The sequence below is a fragment of the Natrix helvetica genome (genome assembly GCF_964273705.1).
Source record: "Natrix helvetica genome assembly, chromosome: 1".
Classification (NCBI taxonomy): Eukaryota; Metazoa; Chordata; class Lepidosauria; order Squamata; family Natricidae; genus Natrix; species Natrix helvetica.
Genome location: NC_138548.1, coordinates 276,078,452 through 276,097,880, shown reverse-complemented (window position 1 = coordinate 276,097,880; position 19,429 = coordinate 276,078,452). Strand labels below are relative to the sequence as shown.

The 19,429-nt window shown below is 34.3% G+C and overlaps 1 protein-coding gene across 2 annotated transcripts in view; it reads right to left on the bottom strand.

The window, feature by feature from the left end:
• Window positions 1-4,778: 4,778 nt before the first annotated feature.
• The window catches only part of AFF4 (ALF transcription elongation factor 4), a 76,699-nt gene continuing 62,048 nt past the window's right edge, over window positions 4,779-19,429 (bottom strand). For both annotated transcript variants that reach the window (XM_081936131.1, XM_081936132.1), the window contains 9 exons: window positions 18,661-18,895; window positions 17,681-17,778; window positions 15,811-15,874; window positions 15,580-15,716; window positions 14,280-14,351; window positions 13,800-13,893; window positions 13,410-13,453; window positions 12,498-12,718; window positions 4,779-12,024 (listed from right to left, as the gene is read on the bottom strand). In XM_081936131.1, coding sequence (XP_081792257.1) covers window positions 11,906-12,024; window positions 12,498-12,718; window positions 13,410-13,453; window positions 13,800-13,893; window positions 14,280-14,351; window positions 15,580-15,716; window positions 15,811-15,874; window positions 17,681-17,778; window positions 18,661-18,895 — 1,084 coding nt within the window. In that variant the 3' untranslated portion in view covers window positions 4,779-11,905. The remainder of the gene's footprint in view (window positions 12,025-12,497; window positions 12,719-13,409; window positions 13,454-13,799; window positions 13,894-14,279; window positions 14,352-15,579; window positions 15,717-15,810; window positions 15,875-17,680; window positions 17,779-18,660; window positions 18,896-19,429) is intronic.

Here is a 19,429-nt window from a genome sequence, read left to right as displayed (position 1 = left end):
AAAAAACAACTGGACGTTCAGGAACGGACTTCCGGTTTGCTTGGAGGTTCATTTTGACTGCTCCGGAGGCTTCAGGGAAGCCTCCTGAAGGTCCCTGAGGCCTTCAGAGCGCTCAAAACGACCCTCCGAACAATCCGGAAGTCACTTCCAGTTTGCTCAGAGGGTCGTTTTGACTGCTCCGGAGGCTTCAGGGAAGCCTCCTGAAGGTTCCTGAAACCTCCGGAGGGCTTCCGGGAGGGCAAAGGAAGCTGTTTTCGCCCTCCCCAGGCTCCTATAAAGCCTCTGGAGCCTGGGGAGGGCGAAAAAAGCATGCAAAAAATGGGGGATCGCACCTGTAGTGTGCGCATGTGCACTGAGGGGGTTGCACATTGCATTATGGGTGCAGCACACCCGCAAATGACCCCCCTGCGCTCCCCCCACTTATGGCACGCAAGCCAAAAAAGTTCGCCATCGCTGCACTAGACCAAACTGGGCCTCCTTAGCTTCTTTTCTTCCATTTGTTCTAGCTTGCTTGCATCTGAACATAGCGTAATGATCTTATTTTCCAATCTGATCTTCCATTTTTGGAACCAACATTTGTTGATTTTGCATCCAAGATCTTGTTATTATTACAGCTGTGCTGTACATTAGTTTGTTTCTTACAGCGAGCTGGTTCAATATTACAGTATTGGCATCTTTTAATGTGTGCTAGCTTGGGGTTTTGTAACAGGCTTCAATGCAGGCAACATTTTTGGGCTGTTTTAGATAATCAGTTATTTATTTCTGTTCCTCTTGTTTTTAGTTAGAGGACTTTGTTCTTTCTGGGAGAAAAGCAGAGGAAAGGGTTGCTGGTTTAGAAATGAGAATGGTTCAATATCTATGCTAGTTTCCTCTACTACTGACTCCACTATCTGAACTATTCTGGCATAGCTTCAATTTCTTTGTCCTGATTAGACCTTTCCAATTCTTCTAATTCTACTTCTGCAAATGCTTTATTTTGCATTATTAATTAATAGCCTTTTTTCTGTTACTTCTGATTCAGGAAGTTGTTCTTTCCAGAATTGGTGCATTCTTTTCAGATAGCCTCTTCTCATTGGACTTGATTCATAGCTTGAATCATTATTCCTTTGCTATCACTCATTGTATATTTGTGACGGGAAAGTAACTTTACTTCGAATGGTCCTGGCCCTGCTTACTCAATAACAAGTGTTATTTCTGTCTATATAATTTATTATTTCACACATCACTGTGTAATCATAGCTGCCAGTTTTTTATTTGGTGTTTAGAGATTAAGTGTTGTCCAAGATTGCTTAGTATTATATCCAGTGTGCCAATAACACTAGGACCACTACAGCTGGTTTATGACTTATTTTTTCCATTTCCATTTTCAAGTGTTAATACTTTGTGACTTTCTTCACTTCTTTCTCTTCTCTTATACTATCACCTGGTATTGTCATGTCAATTATCTACACTTTCTTTTTTTATCTACACAATTAAATTTGGTGTTTCTTTATCATTTTGTATTCAGAAATTCCACAATATTTTAAACTGCTGATTTTTAGCTATCTGTTCCCACCAATTTTTCCTTATCAGCACATGATAATTTGTGTAGATGGTCCAGTGAATCATTTTGGCAGCTGTGTTATGTTGTTATTAATAATCAGCTGTGTGATCTTCTTGCAAAACTGAGTATATGATTTATTGCTGCTTCTGCTTTTTTGCTTAATCTGTACTTTGAATCATTTGATGATTTTTTAGTTCTGGCGTTGGGCTGCATTAGTAACAATAACTTGCATTTGAGCAACCAAAATCAAGCCTTCGGTTTCTTTTTCAATGTTCCTATTGTAAGGAATTTCCAGGTTTAGCTTTATACATTTTTCCTTGATCTTTTACAGAAATTGGCCGTGTAATGCTATGCCTTGCCAGCATGTTTTTTTATATTGTTTTTAATTATATCATTTTGATATTCATGTTTTGTCTCCTGTACATTCAGTAAGTTCCAATTTTTAAGTTGCATCAGTGCTTGATTTTGAAGATCCTTTACATCAGCGAATGATTGCTTTTCTTCAACAACAATTTGAAGTAAACCTCTGCCTCCATTTCTATGGGCCAAATATAATATTACTGCAGGGATAATGCATAGTGAATAGTCATGAATTTTCTTGTTTTTCAATCCAAACTGTCCAGTTGAGCTTGTGTCTGGTTAATTCCACCTCCGTAGGTTGTTGTCTATAGGTATTGATGGCTTTGATGGTGTTTCCATCATTAAAATTATTAAATGGTTAAATATTAAATGTGCGATGGTGTTAAAAGATATCATAGCAGTATGTGAGCTGTTCTGAGTAAAGCTGCCTTTTGCAATTGACTGATGGTGAAAAAAGTTATTATTTAAATGTAATACATCCCACCCGCATCCCAGAAGTTCTTGATGTTTGTTTTTATTTGCAATAGTCATGCAATAGCAATTTAGATGCATAGAACTACTTATTCACCTACCAGCTTAGTGCCTTGCAGCGTGTGGAAGTATATTTTGTGGAATTTCCTCCAGATGTGCCATGTCTATAACCATTCCGAGAATCTTGGATCCTGCAATTCTTGCACACATATAGGGTGCAATGGGTTTAGAGTCTTTTTTTAAGTATTTATCTCTAAAAGTAAGCATTTTACACTTTAAACAAAGTATTTTGGAATGTCTTCTAAATAGTAGCACAAAGAGGGCCCTGGCAAAAATCTGGACATAGCACTGTACAATAATTTCTGTTTCTGCAATTGAATTTTTGTCCAATAATTGCTAATGTTCCTATTGATGTTGGACTGGGAAAATTTAAGCCAAATGCACATGGAAGCAGACAACTAGTATTGACCTTGCCATAACCTCCTGTGGACATATTTTTGTACAGGTACAGTAGGATATAGTGTTGCCTGAATTTATTAAAGAGGAAAATAAATGTAAAATACTAGATAAACTTTAAATTGTTGCAGAAGTTTTAGTTGTCAGGGAATTGATGAAGTTCAATCTGTGCCTGAGATGCTGAAGTTTTCCTAGCTACTCCCAGTGAATTAACAATCGAGGCAAATTCTGAACTTAAACACCATTATCTGCTGAAGAAAAGTTTTAAAATGTATTATTGCCACACACTGTGAAGAATTAAGAGTTGATCTGTTTTATTCAGCAAAAACCTTTAGAGAAATCAGTCTTATAATTTACCAATTCCAATTGTGGTTACATGCATGCATGATTATTATTTATTTGATGATAATAACTAAGCACCACTCACTATAGAGATTTTTTTAAATCTGCAGTTTTTTCTTGCTATGCAATAGGTAGTTATTTCCTATGTAGTTGATCCTAAGACACAATGAGAAAGCAGCATTAATTTTATTTCTTGTGCTTTGACCATTGACCCACTTACAAGTACACAATGAAACAGAGTGAATTCTAGGTTTTAAAAAGGAACAGCTGGCATGTTTCATATACTGATCAAGGTACAAGTACTTGAAAAATAAATATATTTAACTTATAGGACAGACCTTGGACTATCACTTTAGTAGACATTAACTTATTAAATCTTTGTCTCTCTAAAATGATCTTTGTCCCTTGAATAAGCTGGGAGGGTGATGCAATGGGAACTTGCATCTATAAAAGGTGAACAAGGATGTTCAGGTGTACTCATTCCCTTTTGCGAAAAACAATTGGTGGGCCAAAAAGGATCCAAAGATGATTCAGGGTTTGAAAGCTTTGGCAATCTTCTCAATTTGTTCAGCCCTACTTTTTCAGGTAAGGACGTAATTGGCATTTGAATTTCAAAATTGTAAGGCAAATGTATGTATGTATGTATATTAGATATATATCATGCCTAAGAGATGTCTGTTATCAGAAGGGCCATTATCAAGAATCCAGGACTGTTCTATTACAATTTCAGTATTGGACTTCTTCCTCAATGGAAGGAATTACATCCGTTTCCAATGGCTTCTGCTTACCTAGTAAGTTCAGGAAGGGTGGGCTACTCCAGGTCTCTTCTCTTAATGTGAACTTGAGAGACCATGGTGACATACCATACCAATTTTCCATACTAATTTAGGGAAATTTCTTGTGATAAGTAGCTTTGTGTATGTATATTTGTTTAACAGTTTGGGTTTTGTTTAACTTGTTTAATTTATTGGATTTTGCCTTTTCTTTTTGTACAAATCAAGAGTTTCAAAATTGAGCTAACGTGCAAATACGGTCAGTAAATTAGTATGGAAAATTGGTAACATTAAGATGTAAGTTATGTGAATTTCTGTGAGACAGGCAAGTTTTGAAATAATAATTGTCTTGCAATTGTTGTACAGAAAGAGTAAGCGGTTATAAATTTCATGCAGAAATGACAGGATTTGAAACAAGTTTGAAGAGAATTCTAGGGCTGGATGTTCAAACAGATTTCAGTTTCACATCATAGCCAGATTATAATTATGTTTCAGGTACACTGTGCTTCATTGCATCCAGAAAATGCTCATCTTGTTAGGCCAAAAAGAACGACACCTTTCTGGAGAGGATTTTCAAGACCAGTTGGAGCACCATGCAGGGATAACAGTGAATGCTTCACAAGAGTGTGCAGGTAATTTCCTTCTCATGCCTGAAAATGAAAAGTGTTTCCTGCTACTTCCAGCGTGTTTTTTTACTCTTAGGGTAACTGCAATTATCAGATCATTTTGAATAGGAGAAAGATAAAAATAAATTAATGTTTCTCCAGGCCTGTAAATTAGCAGAAGTCAAAAAAACAAAGCAAAGCAAAACAAAAGAAATTACAAACCTAGACTTCATTTACAAAATATTTTCTATTTAATGTTAAAACTGAAAACATTAAACAGTAAATTTTAATATAGTACAGTACAGATTGAAATTAAGAACATTTTGGAAAATGTAATGCAGGCAATTCTAGGACAATCTAACATGAAAACTGATTTACCTTTATTGATACATTTCTTATTCCTTGCAATTGTACATCATTACCATCAACAACAAAAACCTCCCATTTGGATGTGCAACTCTAAAAAATGAGCTAAATAAGTACTGGTGGCACTATTGCTTTCCTGAAACAAAGTAATGCAATGTTTGCTTCAATATTACAGAAGTTAAAATACTAGATTCTTTCCTACATATGGATTAATCTTAATGTGCCTAAAACAGTAAATCAGACTGATTCTTTGTTTTATTTTGCAGGAACAAACTATGTTCTTTAAGAATATTGCAAGAGTAATTATGTCTTAAGAAGAACAAGCTGTTACCTTGGATTATGCTCCCCTTGGTTTATTTATTATCACCTCTCCTAATATATATATATGTATACACACTATATTGCCAAAAGTATTCGCTCACAACTGCTTCTGATTATGTGGATGGGCGAGCGAATACTTTTGGCAGTATAGTTTCAATTGGTGCTTCAGTTGTATGGACAAATGAAAGAATTTCAACTTGGCAGAAATATATCCTAATTTAGTTTATATTTTCCATCTTGTTCCAAGATGTGCTTTTATCCAAGCTATGGTAGCTTCAACTGATTTTATCTTTTATTTGTATTTTGTGTGTGTGCAAAACAAAATAAATAAATACTTGTAAGAGCAACTACAGTTTGATATTTTTCTTGCATACCATTCAAAAGAGAAAGAGACATAACAATTAAGACACAATGAAAATATTCTGAGAACAGATGGACTTTTCCAACAGATGACTCTTCTGAGCAAAAGTGATAAGATTTTGACTCTATCTAACCACTAATAGTGCTAGACAGTTTCAAGCAGTTTCCAGTCTTAATGAAGCACTTAAAGAACATTAAATTATTAACAACAGGCATTTAAATACCACCAATTCCAACACTCTTCCAAGTTTTTTCCCTTTTTAATTTTTCCTATGGCTTTCAAACTTTCATTGCGTAGTGGATAATGCTGCAGTCAGCTTAATGAAAATATTTCAATGACAATCGTAGGAAGTCCTATCACCTTCCCACTACTCTGTGTTCAGGAAATGAGAGGACAGATCACAATTGCTCCCATTCTCAAACCGAAAAGATTTTCTGATCTAATATGCAGTGCCATGGCAGAAAGGTTTATGCTAAAGGATTAATTCAAGCACAGTGCTTATAAAATTTAATACAGAAAATCTATTTGATATTTATTAAACTTAGTTTCTCGTGTTACAGTTCTGCATTATACAAAGCATTTTAATGACACAGTAGTTAAAAAGATCTTTACAAATTGAAATGCGATACCCTTTTCTCCAAATATTTAATTGCCATAAATTTGTTTAAAAATACACATTAAACGCATATTTCAGACACTAAACTTTCTATAATCTCAATACCACAAAATACATAGAATATACTATACAGATATGGAAAAAAAATCTGGTTAGTATATAATACTTTGCTCACCATTAACATACATGAAATGCACATATACTGACTTAGAAATCCTAATTTGGAGCCCCAAAGTACCCTTTTGAAATTTCAAATGTATTGCAAAGGAAAGGAAAAGAAGAAAAATCACAGTTTTATATGTTTAGTTTTGGTTGAGAACAGATGACTAAATAGTAAGTAAAAAATGTAAGTCATGGACACAGCATCTACAATGCACACAACAGACAGCCATACTGCCAATCATAATCAGTACCAAGATGCATGTTTGTTATTTTTTTAAAAAAAAGAAAGATTTTTTTTTTAAAAAAGATAAAAGGGTACAACCAACCTCTCTCCCACCCCCCTATCCCATACGTTTGCCCAAACTAAAAGAAAATGTTCCTTATCAAATAATTTCAAATAAGATAATCTTTAATAAATATATAAGCACTTTATCCTCCATATACAAAACTTCTTAAAACCATTTAAAAGGGGAGTTTGATACAAATGTGCTTGCAGAGACTATGCCTGGGCTGTGCAGCCACATTTTCAGACATCTGAATGTAATCATCATGGGACAGTGGCTGCAGTTTTGATGTTATTTATTCACTAAGAGACAGAAAATGGTTTTGAATCCAATATGCCAACATCAATTCTATTTTGGCAGTCACATTATCAGAAACAAAATGCTTTGCCAAAAAGGTTTTTAAATAGAACCAAGAAGCAAAGCCAACATTTCAACAGGTCAACAGGTTTCTTAGTGGAAGTGGTGGTACAAATGAACTGAATTTGTTCAGAACTTGGATCAATCAGTAAATGCGAAGGGCGTGAACGCATTTAGTGAAAATGCTTGCATTTCCAGAATAGCCTCACTCCAGTGAGATTTATTAGTAATTTATCTCCCATATGCTATTATAAAATGCCATAAATACATTGAACTTATCTAAAAGAATAAAACTGTTCATCACACTTTGCATTGTACAGCTAAGCTGTGTTTGTTACAGCGTGGGGGGAAATGAAGTTGCATAATAGTGTTGACTAGTAAAGTATACTATTGAACCATTGGAAACTCAAATTTCCCACAATACTGTTTTCTGCTCAGTTTAAAATCATTATGTCTTTGATCCAAATATTTATGAAATATTTGCTATTCAAGACTCTTATCCTATGTTTTGGAGGTTCCTTTCTCCTTCCTTTAGTTCAGTGCTTCTCAAATAGTGGGGCGGGCCCCCCAGGGGGGGCGCGAGGCTCTGTAAAGGGGGGCTCAGCTCAAATTATTTTATATATTTTTGTTTTGCAGGTTAAAGTTTTTTTTAATATTGTGTTCCTTTAAATCCTGTGCTCCTTTAAATCTTTTCTGCTACAGTTAATAAAGCTATTCTTTGTTGTAAATTGATCCACATTTCTTTCTTTTTTTATTCTCTTATACGTTAATAAGGATACAGTGTTATGCAGAGGTGTACTTATAATAATTTTATAGACAAATGATACTATTTACAGTCGCGTGGGGGGCGCGAAATGTTTTCTTCTTCCTAGGGAGGGCATGACAGAAAATAATTGAGAAGCACTGCTTTAGTTAAATGTATTTAGCTTGATTTGCTCAGGCCCATTTAAACTATTTGAATAAAAATACTGCAGAGGTGATTACAGGGCAAGGAATTACACATAGCAAAGTTAGTATTTCCTATAAACTGCCAAATTTGGCAAACTATACAGTTATCTGCTGCAGCTTGACTTACTTGCCTTCGGCAAGCAAATATACCTATTGGCTCCATATGGCTGCACTTGCTTCATAACACTCTTACATGAGTTGTTTTATATAAAATCATAGTAATGAAGCTTCAATAAAATGCAAAATTTATCACCACCATCAAAATGAGGATGGCTCAACACTCAATAGATATTGTGATGTAGTTGGATGTACTATAATCTAACACAGATAATAACAAACTTTGAACAGGCTTAATTTCATCTATTTCTGAATATAGATATAGTATTAGAAACACGTATATTACAAATTGCATCCTGCCGTCAAAAGGTCTACAACCATTTGCTCTTCTTTACAGATAAGGGACTTTAATTGTATTTTAACACATTGGGATCATTTAGTCTAGTACCCTGGATGTTCGTTTAAGATCCAAAAGGAAGTAGACACGTATGTACAAAATCACTGGGTCCCAGACTAAATTTGCCATCAGAACTTCATTTTAGAATGGTATATGTCAATTGTTTTATAACCTATTCCTAACAGCCAAAATAAAACTTTTATAACCTCTCAGTCCAATACAATCTGAAAAATTCACTGCCAATGCTCTGACAAAGCATTTCAAGATCTCTAGTGGATTTCATCCTACCATTTGTGAATTGTTCTCCTAAAACTCAGCAAGTTTTTTTTTGGGGGGGGGGGGGATCGAAATTATATGTGCAATGAATCAATTCCTTTTGCTCACTGAGGTGTAAAGTATTAAGCCATCTTATAAAGACGCATCACTGGGATATATGAAAACACTGATATGTGTTAATACTCAGTCATGGACTCGATAATATATAATATTCCAGAGTTTTCAAACGAAAATAATTGAACAATTTATGTTAGTGGTCAAGATGTACATGCAATGGGTCCAGTGTAGATTAAGTCCAACTCAATGAAAGTCAGATTAAGGAAAGTCGCTTGCCTTTGAACTTTTAAGTTTATTACGTCCTTACACTTGACAATGAACTTTGGCAAATTACTCATGCACTCCTGAGACAATTGAATTCTTAAGTTAGGTGGTATTTTAAAAGTTGATAATTTGATTTTAATTGCTTGAAAATTTGACTGATCCTTAAATTGGAAAACAAACAATTTATTATGAATAAACAATCAATTTATTTAGGACATCCAAATAAGACCTCCACGAGACAGCTATTGCAACAGGTAATTCATTGCGTTTAAGTCTACATTTAAACCTAGAGAAGCCTTGCTAAATTAAGAAAGAGACAAACACTTAGGAAGTATCTGGAGATATATAAAAAATCAGTCTGATATATACTATTCTAGTTTTAAAAACAATGGATAAAAAAGAGACATTTTCTTACTGCTAGTCTATGTTAAATGGGTACAAAAGGAAGCAAACTAGTCAAATGATCATTGCAGCACCTTATAAGAAGAGCGCCTATAATCCACGCTGGGATAATGTAAAGATTTTACTATAATAAATGTGTCAGGCACTTTCAAATGTCAAAGATGTTGACTTTTGATATTAGCAGGAAAATTAGTCTTGGAAAATTAGCTATCTATTATTTGATGCTAGCAGGAATCTGTGCTCTTCCTCTTGAATCTATAGTTTATGAAAATGCATATATTTTAAAATTGCTTTTCACAATTGGTATTTTTACTCAAGCAGCTCACATGAAATAAACACTGAAAGCCTGCTAAAAATATTTCTTTAACTCTTTAATCTCTGCGTTGAGAGTAAATACAACAAATTGTTTGCTAAGGGAGTGATTTAAAAAATCTTCTCCAAGACAGCTGCTCACACTGACTGAAAGGAACACAAGTATGTGGAACACTGGTATGTTGCAATTTCATATAAACAGCTGGGTTTTCCCATTATTGATTAGCTAAAGTGATTTTTGCACATAGTAAATTTACAGTGATAATTCAATCACTTAAATGGCAAAACCACAATATACTTTTTTGTATAAACAAAAATGCTGTATGGTTGTGCCTACATGTTTTTCTTCTGCTCTCACAACTCATTCTTGTGCTGCAGGGTGCAACAGTAAGCTTTAATCACTTTGATTACGAACCAAGTGGTTAGCAACTTCAAGGTAACAGATCCGAAGTATCAGGATATAAAAGAAACCGGGTATCCCATCAGGATACAAACTCCATGAATATACAAACTATTCTTTAGTTGTTATAATTTATGAAACTACTGAACTTTCACTGTCCCAAAGATACTGCAATACTAATTGGTGTAAAATTCTATCCTTCTTTCAAAACTCGCCATCATTTTGGCACATAGCTATACAGCTAGACATAATTTTAGTGCAATTGTTTTCTTGAACATGCATGTTCACATCTGGGTGGGTTTTAGGAACAAGGGCAGGCAAAGCAGCATATCACAATTCCACAACGAAAAGGTTTAGAGTCTGACTCTAAAGTACAAGCAACATAAATTGTCAACAAATGACAGCCACTAGAATTAGGAAAAAGAAGTACAATTTTCCTGCTGGAGACTGACTGGATACCAGGTCCTAAGTGTAAAACGTCTTGTAAACAGTATTTAAAATCTTCATCTAAAAAGGCATAAGGCACACCAGACATGATAGGGACGCTAAAGCAGTATTTTTTTCTTTTAATCAGATAAGCACCTTCTATGAAAAGGTACCTTGCTTATTAACCTTAAAGCAGATTTCCATGCATGATTCTTGCTGATCACAGTTATTTCATTATAACTAAATAATCTGTTCCCATCGCAAACATTTAACATTAATGAATGTGCCACAGAACGGCATAAAAGCAAAATTTCAAATTAATTGGACCGAACAGTTTAAAATGTCCCTGTAATTCACAGGTCTATTCTCTACCCCGTCTTGTCCATTACATAATTCTGACAAAGACAGATGTTTGTCACATATGACGTTTTCTGATGAAGCACATCAGTTTCACATAAGGAATTACTACTGTTAGAAGCTTTGGTGTCTAACAATTACAAGTTAGGAAATAAAAGAGGCTGCACCAAAGTACGAGATTGTCCATCTGAAACCATTCCTATTTTATACTTGGAGACTGAAGTCCATTTTGACTCACATCACGCTGAATATTGCATTAAATGCAATATTTTGTAACATACTGAGATTATTAGTGTTAAGACATGTGTTTCAAAACTGATTTTCCATTCAAATACTTGAATATTTTGACTTCAAATGATTTAATTGATGATGAAGTTATAATCTTGTAACTTAGCACATCAATAAAACTGTGGCCATCATTAAGGGTTGACTTAAATATGCAGGAAAATGTGTGTGTCTACACTTTAAAATCTATCAACCCTGACTTTCTCTTACAAGCTCCACCATCACAAGACATTACAGAATAACAAAGCTCACAAAATACTTAAATAAAGTGTCTACATTTAATCTTCACTAAGTACTTGATTAGGTAAAATTCATAGGAAAAACAGCTAAGTTTTAAACCAGCCCCAAAACACAGCTTTTAAAAACAAATTAAAATAAATAAGTTTTAAAACAGATTTGTTAGGCATCATTATTAGAATTCCAATCCAATTGCAAATCAGTGAATCCATCTTACATTAAAACATCGCAGAGTTTAAACTATTTTTAAATATATATATTTTTAAAATGGGGTCAGCTGAAAAAGTTCATTAACACAATGTTTGGAGGTTCTTACACACATGATGCTGGGAGACACAGGAAAGGGTTCCTTTCTCTTTGATTTCTCTTTCTTTGCTTTCATTATGGCAGTCTTCCTTAGTTTTTTTTTTTTATGACACAGTGTTGCAAAAAAAACCAGAGGCAGCAAGCCTCTTACTTCAATCCAGTTATCACTTGGCATCCAAACGCAACCAATGTAATCCCTGTCGGGTGTAATGTACCAGATCTGTCATAATACTTGCATTAAAGATCAGAGGACCCATCACTTTGTCCAGTTCTGAAAAAAATTCTACAGAAAAAAAAAAGAAAAGAAAAATAATCAAATTGAAAAAGACTGTTTCCCATGACATCTCCCAAAACAAATTGATAAAAGTCACACGCCTTGTTAGTTTTTATAAAACTATAATTCAAAAAGAGATTGGAAAATATATCAAACTTTTATTGCTTTAATTGATTCAGGAGCAACAATGCTTATATATATATATATATATATATATATATATATATATATATATATATATATATATATATATATATATATATATATATATATATATATATATATATATATATATATATATATATATATATATATATATATATATATATATATATATATATATATATATATATATATATATATATATATATATATATATATATATATATATATATATATATATATATATATATATATATATATATATTAATGTGAAAAAAGTTCACTCCCCTGGAATATAAATTAATGCAACACAATCTTACCCTTTTGTTCTCTGGCAAGCTGATCTGCTTGGTCCCAAATTTCAGTGGCATACAGAAAGTTGGAAGTAACCTGGACGTAGCTGGCTGCCATCTGATGTATCCTCTGTGGAATAGTAACCGAAGAAGCACTCCCTGAAGGGTTAGTTGACCCTGACGAGTAATTTCCTGAATTCCCTGGAGACAATTTCGGTGAAACTGGAGATGGCATACTGACAGGTTTGCTAAAAATTAAAAGGGGAAACTTTTTTTTACTAACACTTGCAAAACAGAAAACTTTACTAACACTTGCAAAATTACAAAACTCCTATAAAGTTACATAATTCAAAACCTGCATTCTGCTATTAACTACAGAAATACAATTTCAATATTTGTGCCCTGAGTTACCTGGTACCTGCAGCAGAAACCCATGCATTAAACCCATGTATTACCCATGTATCTAGTATTAAACTCCCTTAAGCACCCTTTCCAAGGAGGTAACTGAATGTAAAGAGTACTAAGCACTTGTTTTTATTTAAAAAAATATGTTTAATAGTAATTTCTTTGATTGTTGTGTGCAGCCCAGGGTAGCTGAGAGACAAGCAGCATACAATTTCTGCCCATCTAATTTTTCAAACAAACAAACACGTACATGTGTGTTTATGTTTATTCTGAAAAATGAATTACGATTGGGGTTCATCACTTATTTAAACCATTCAAACTGCTTATAAGCGTTCAGTGATATTATTAGTGTTATAATGATACTACTATTGCTCTGGTAGATGATATAATTATGCAATAAAATCCTCTTCCCCTTTATTTGTGAAAATTTGACAGAAGTCTGCATAAAGAAGTTTGAATCTTTCAGGAGAAAATAGAAAAGTTCTGTCATATAAAACATGCAAAAGACAAAAAAATCATTACACAAATGCTTACCTTCCCATACCAGGTGATGGAGCTTGAGAATTGTTATAGGAATTCTGTTTAGGAAAAACCCACAAATTTCAAAATGAATGCAGATTAAATACTATACGTTCTACAACAACAAATTTCTAAAAAAAACCAAATCAATCCATGAAGTGCTTTGAAATAGTCAATTTAATAAATGTTACAGCACCAGGAAGAATTTGAGTAAGAATGGAAGTCAAATCTAGCCATAATTATTACTAAAATGAAGTGTAAAAATGTCTGCGTAATTAAATAAGTGACACAATAAACTTTTCAAAAGCATTATTGATGAATTATACATCAATGATAACATATTTAGGAAAAGACAATCTTTCAAATTACAAGTTAATACGTTTTTTTTAAAAAACACATTTTTACCTTCAAATGTTCAGTCAGTGTCTTGGAATATTTTAACGCACTTTCCTTCTTCAGCTTGAAAAGTCTTAAATATAAGAGGGACTGGCATCTGAGACTAATAAAAAGAAGAAAGCTACTACTTTAGAAATTTGCTAATAAAAGATCCTCACTGATCTTAAATTTATTTTAAAGTAGAAATTACACTTCTACTGAGATTCTTTTTAAAAATTGTTTTTTTATTAAAATAATTAAATTTCAATAAAGTTTAGAAAGAAATGCAAGTATTAAAACCCAATTGGGCTTTTTTGCTTTATTATTATTAATAATAAAGCAAATAATTATTTATTTTATATAGTGATTGTGCTGTTTCCAGTCTAAGCATATATTAAACTGGAATAGTAATATATGCTTTATCTGACCACACACACAAAATGAAAGACTGTCCAAATACATTTTGCCTCTAGCTATTCCCATCTTGCTAATTTAGTTCTGAGTACATACCATAATACTGCTAGCCTTTTGTCTGCAGCAGTTGCATCTGGTGCTGAGCAATTCTTTAGCTTCATAGTGTACCTTCAACCAAAAAATAAGACAAATAATACATTTTAAAACTCTTTTTCACTTTTATATAAAAAAAATTGCCTAAGAGCTGTATACTGAGCATTTTGCATTTCTTAAAACCATGTCAAGTATAGCAAAGCTAAGAGTTTGGACACTGTACAAAGCTAAGAGTTAAGAAAGTGTTCAAAATGATATTTAGTTTTGCAAGCACTTGCAAAATATTAACTATTTCTATACAAGATTTAATACCTTACTTTTGCCACAAACTAAACAACAATAAAAACCCAATGATATATCCTGTTATACATCTCCACTCCTATTGCACAATTGGCAAGGCAATTGAATTCAGATATTGACTCAGTGCCTAGAGGCTGTAAGAATCTGCATGGGAGGAACCAAATCCAACTTAACCTAGGAAATTGTAGTGGGACTGGGTTTTGGATCTGGTGCCATGTTTAACTTTCGGTAGGGCTGCTTTCCCTTAGATAGAGCTGGTGCACAATTTGGGGTGGGGGCATTCTGGACTACAGTGCAGGCTAAAGGAGCAAACTAGGGGAGCTTTTGGACAGATTCATCTCATTCAACAATAAGACGGATTCATCTCATGCAGCAACTGCACCCATTCCTAGACAGGAAGGCCTTTCTTACAATCATTTACTTTCTAATCATTTCCCAGTTGGATCACAACATGATTTACATGGCTTCCCTTGTAGACAATCTGGAAGTTACAACAGGTCTGGAATGCAGCAACATGTAAAGCTTTGGGTAGTTTGCCTGTACTTCTCCACTGCTCTCCAGTTTCGTTCCAGGTACAATTCAAAGTGTACCATATCAGAGAATTGGGCATGTTTGCTCCAGATGCCATAAATGTTGCCATTTGCTGGGACCTAGAAAGCAGGCCATGACTCTCCTTGTTTTCCCGAACCGATTCTTTCATGCACTGAGTTAGGATGAGGCTTTAGTCTCGTCAATGTAAATTTTGCTGAATGGAGAATTATTTTGGGGCCATTGGGAATTTTTGATGTTGATTTGATTTACTCCTTATGTTTTTATTGCTATTTCTGTGAGCCATCCAGGATTATTGTACAAAAAAAAGCTGCCATATAAGTCTTATAAACAAATGGTGGCAACTGAAGAACACCTCTAGAACCAACTATTAATAGTATGTCAATTAGGAGTACAATTCCCTATTGTGTCTCTATTCTGGTAATTATACTAATTGATTGTCTATATAACTTACTTGATGAGCTCCACAGTTTCAGAATACATAGGGAATGGGGACTTGGATTCCTGAGCATTTTTCTCCAATGCATTCCCACATTCAATAAATGAAACTACAGCATCAAGGTAATAAACAGCTTTTTCAAACCTGTCAGACTAAAAAAAAAAAGTGTCTTACATGGAGATTTATGACCAAGTCAAAGAATTCACCTTAAAAGGATTCAATCAATAGACAATACATTTTTCTTACCAATGCATCGGCATTATGCTTTAATTTCTTTGCTTCTTGCAAGTAGTGATCTGCTGAGTAGCTTCTGTAACATAAAATGAAACAATAAAATTACAACATGTCTAATCTTTGTTGTTCTGCTTATTTCATTGTTTGTGTCTATTTGAGGATGGAATGCAAAGAGTATTTATTCAAAGCCTGTATATAGCTAGCCATCTTGCAACAAGCTGTGGGTGGCTCTCATGAAATAAAAAATATCCATAATACAACATAAAAACCATATTAAAGCTATTAACATTAAGAACAAAAACCTGGGACTAAATGAAGCTTCTGAGATGCAGTCATCTTATCCTATCTCGGAAATGATGGGAAAAGCTCAAGTTTTCAACACTTTTTGGAAGGCTAGGAAGGTGGAAGCCTGCTGAACGTCAGGGTAAACAGTTTCCATAGGACAATGGCTGCCATAGAAAAGTCACACTTTTTAATTCCCATGAAGTGGCAAAGTTTAACAGAAGGGACTAGAAATAGGCTAAATATCACATTTAACTGAGACAGAATTTAAAAAAATGGAATGAAATGGAGAAGCCTGCCTGAATTGTCATTAATTTGGCACAGGAAAGAGCTTTTCTTGGGTTGTACAATTATATACTGATACCAGGAGTAATAAACACTTTTAATACTATTTAGGACACTATGCCAGAAACCAGTGATGAAATTCCTGCCTTCAAAACAAATAAACAAACAAATACACACAAATCCTGTTATCTTCTCCAAGCACAACTCCAGTCTAGCAATGTTCACTGTTCTTCCATCTGCACTGATATAATGCAGAGCTTTTAGAACAGGGGTCCCCAACTGGTCTGTGGCATGCCAGAAACCGGTCCCCCAACTGCTCCACCCCAACTTCAGGATGCAGACAGCACATGAAACCACACCCTGTTCAGTCCACAGAAAAACCTCTCTCCACAGAAGCGGTCTCAGAAGCCCAAAAGGTTGGGGGCTGCTGTTTTAGAATACTGGACGATGTTCCTGTATTGGTGCTTAGCATTAGATCCTGTGTACAGCAGATGTACATCTGTACATCTCTGTGAATAACAGATATACTGGATTGAGCTTTGACTCAACTTCCTGCAATGTCATTAATGTGTTCAGGCGGAATATACAGTAATGAATTTGGGTCAAATTTTGCAAGTTTTGTCAGAAAAAGCAACTTTGGGATCTTAGGATATATCTATGGAGATTCTCAGTCATCCAGGTCATGGTTGTCTCAAAGGTGCTTTTTCAAGAGGCAACTGGACTTTCTGGTTTTCCTTTGAAGAGCTGAGCTGAAGAAAAACCAGAAAGTCCAGTTGCCTCTTGAAAAAGCACCTTTGGGACAACCATGACCTGGATGACTGAGAATCTTCATAGATGTATTGTAGCCTGGAAAGTCAGTTCAAAATACTGCTCAGCTTCTGGGAACAACCTTATTCATCAGCAATTTTTAAAATATAACACATTGGCATCCCCAAAATGTAGCACTGCAAAACTGGAATGCCCCTCTGGATATTTTGTAGCACAAACAGGCCAGATCTGTTAATGGAACAAACTAATGGAACAAATCTGACAACAGGACTCAGAACAAGCGTAAAACAATAAGAGCATTTCAACCTCTCAGGACATTCTACTACAGATGAATACTCACTAATGCTTATAAAATATGTTCAACTTAAAAAGTGCTCGCAGATTCTTTTTGATTTTTGGCTAGCATAGAGCCTCCTATAACTTTTATCAAATTACAGTATAGTTCATGGGGGGAAGAATAATATGAACTATACTCAAATGTTTCCATAATTTTAGGCATGCATTCTAGCAACAAAACCATGCACTTGTTTTTCTTCTTTGTTCTCACCTGTCATCAAATACTAGCTTTGCTCTTCGGGACTTTGAACTATCGGAACTTGTGGTGGAGGCAGAAGGACAATTAGAAGAATTATTTAAAACCTTTTCCTTGAAAAAAAAAGAGAGAATGCAGTTAATTAAAACACTATTTGGCAGGACAGGCATTGTAATTGCCAATTTCAGGCTTGCCACAAATCTAATTTGACAAACAAATGTGTTAACCATAATAATAAATTCAAAACAGAAAGCAGGTGAGATTTTAATAATTGTGCCATTATAATTTGCATGAAAATTGTTAATATAATAATTATTTGGCATCATTAATTATAAAGCTTTGTTGTTTCTGTAATGGTATACTAACTTACATTGAGCTAGGGTATGCAGCAAATATTTGACAAATATAGGCTTCATCCCATTTGACTGTTTTTTTCCCCAACAGAGCTTTTCATCTCAAAAGTAGGAGAATTTGCAAAATGGACAATATCATATTCTGCATGCTTGCATTTATTTAATGGCATGTTGGGAGGGGGATGGGAAGTGGATGGCTACCAATATGTTTGGCCACATCTGTATGTCCTTGGATTAAATGTTTAACTATTTTCCTACTGTGAAAATATAAGCTTATTTAGGAATGTCAGCATTAATTTGGCTCATGTCAATTAGCTAAGCTCTCAATATCATCTACACAAATCTGATCTGTTCCCCAACAGCTTAAACTCAACTCAAACACCTTCAGGGAAGAAAGAGGTCTTTGGACATTTATCCATTTAGGGACTCAAATGATGCGATGTTCCAAATCACATGGACCTTTACCTGTTTTATAGAGGCAACTACGTAAGTGCCTCTGGTATTAGGAAGAGGATTAACGGCAGGCCTGAGTTTTAGTGCAGAATATTTTTTAAAATAAAGTTTATATATGCTGAATTTCACACAAGATTTAAAGACCCCCCAAAGCAAGCTATAATCACTAATTGAAGGTGTTTTTTTTACCTTTGTTTCTTTAGTGTTATTTGAAGCCTTTCCTTCCGTCTTCTTTTGCTTAGATGAGCTACTTTTAGTGCTGCTATTATCCTTGTTACTATTACTGCCTGATTTCAAGGAAGAAGACTGACTGATAGTTCTTTTCCGAGATCCATGCTCTTGCTTTGGATCTTTTGCAACAACTGAGGTTGTGGCTGGAGATGGGAGAAGATCCTTCTCTTTAACAGTGCTTTGCTTTGAAGACCTGTCCTCCCCAAATAAAATAGGAAACAGAATTAGAGATGATGCATTTAATTATATGCAAAGGGTATTTTTTGCTTTTGCACAATCAGCTTCCAAGCAATAAATTTTTATCAAACTATTATATTTGAGAAAGAGAATGAGTTATCTCAGATTGAGCAAAAAAATAGCTGGAATATCCCAAGATCATATAAATTTGCAAAAGGAAGTTTACTTGAAATGGTTTACAACTTGTTTACTTGTTACAACGGTTCTCAATACCTTTAACAGCATCAACTAACAAATCTGCTTATCCAGGTCCTTAGGAAGACTTCAATAGGTAGATAAATATGCCAAATCCAGTCTAAACATCTGGCTGACTGTGCAACTAACCACAATATGCCAAAATCATAAAAAGATACTATCTTCCCTAATCCTTGTCCTAATCCTTTATTCTTCAAGATATAAATAAATATAGGTCAGCCTGCAATACTTTTCATCTAATCAAAACTGTCACAATCAAAATGGAAGCAGGTATTTTGAATAAAACAAGGGAATG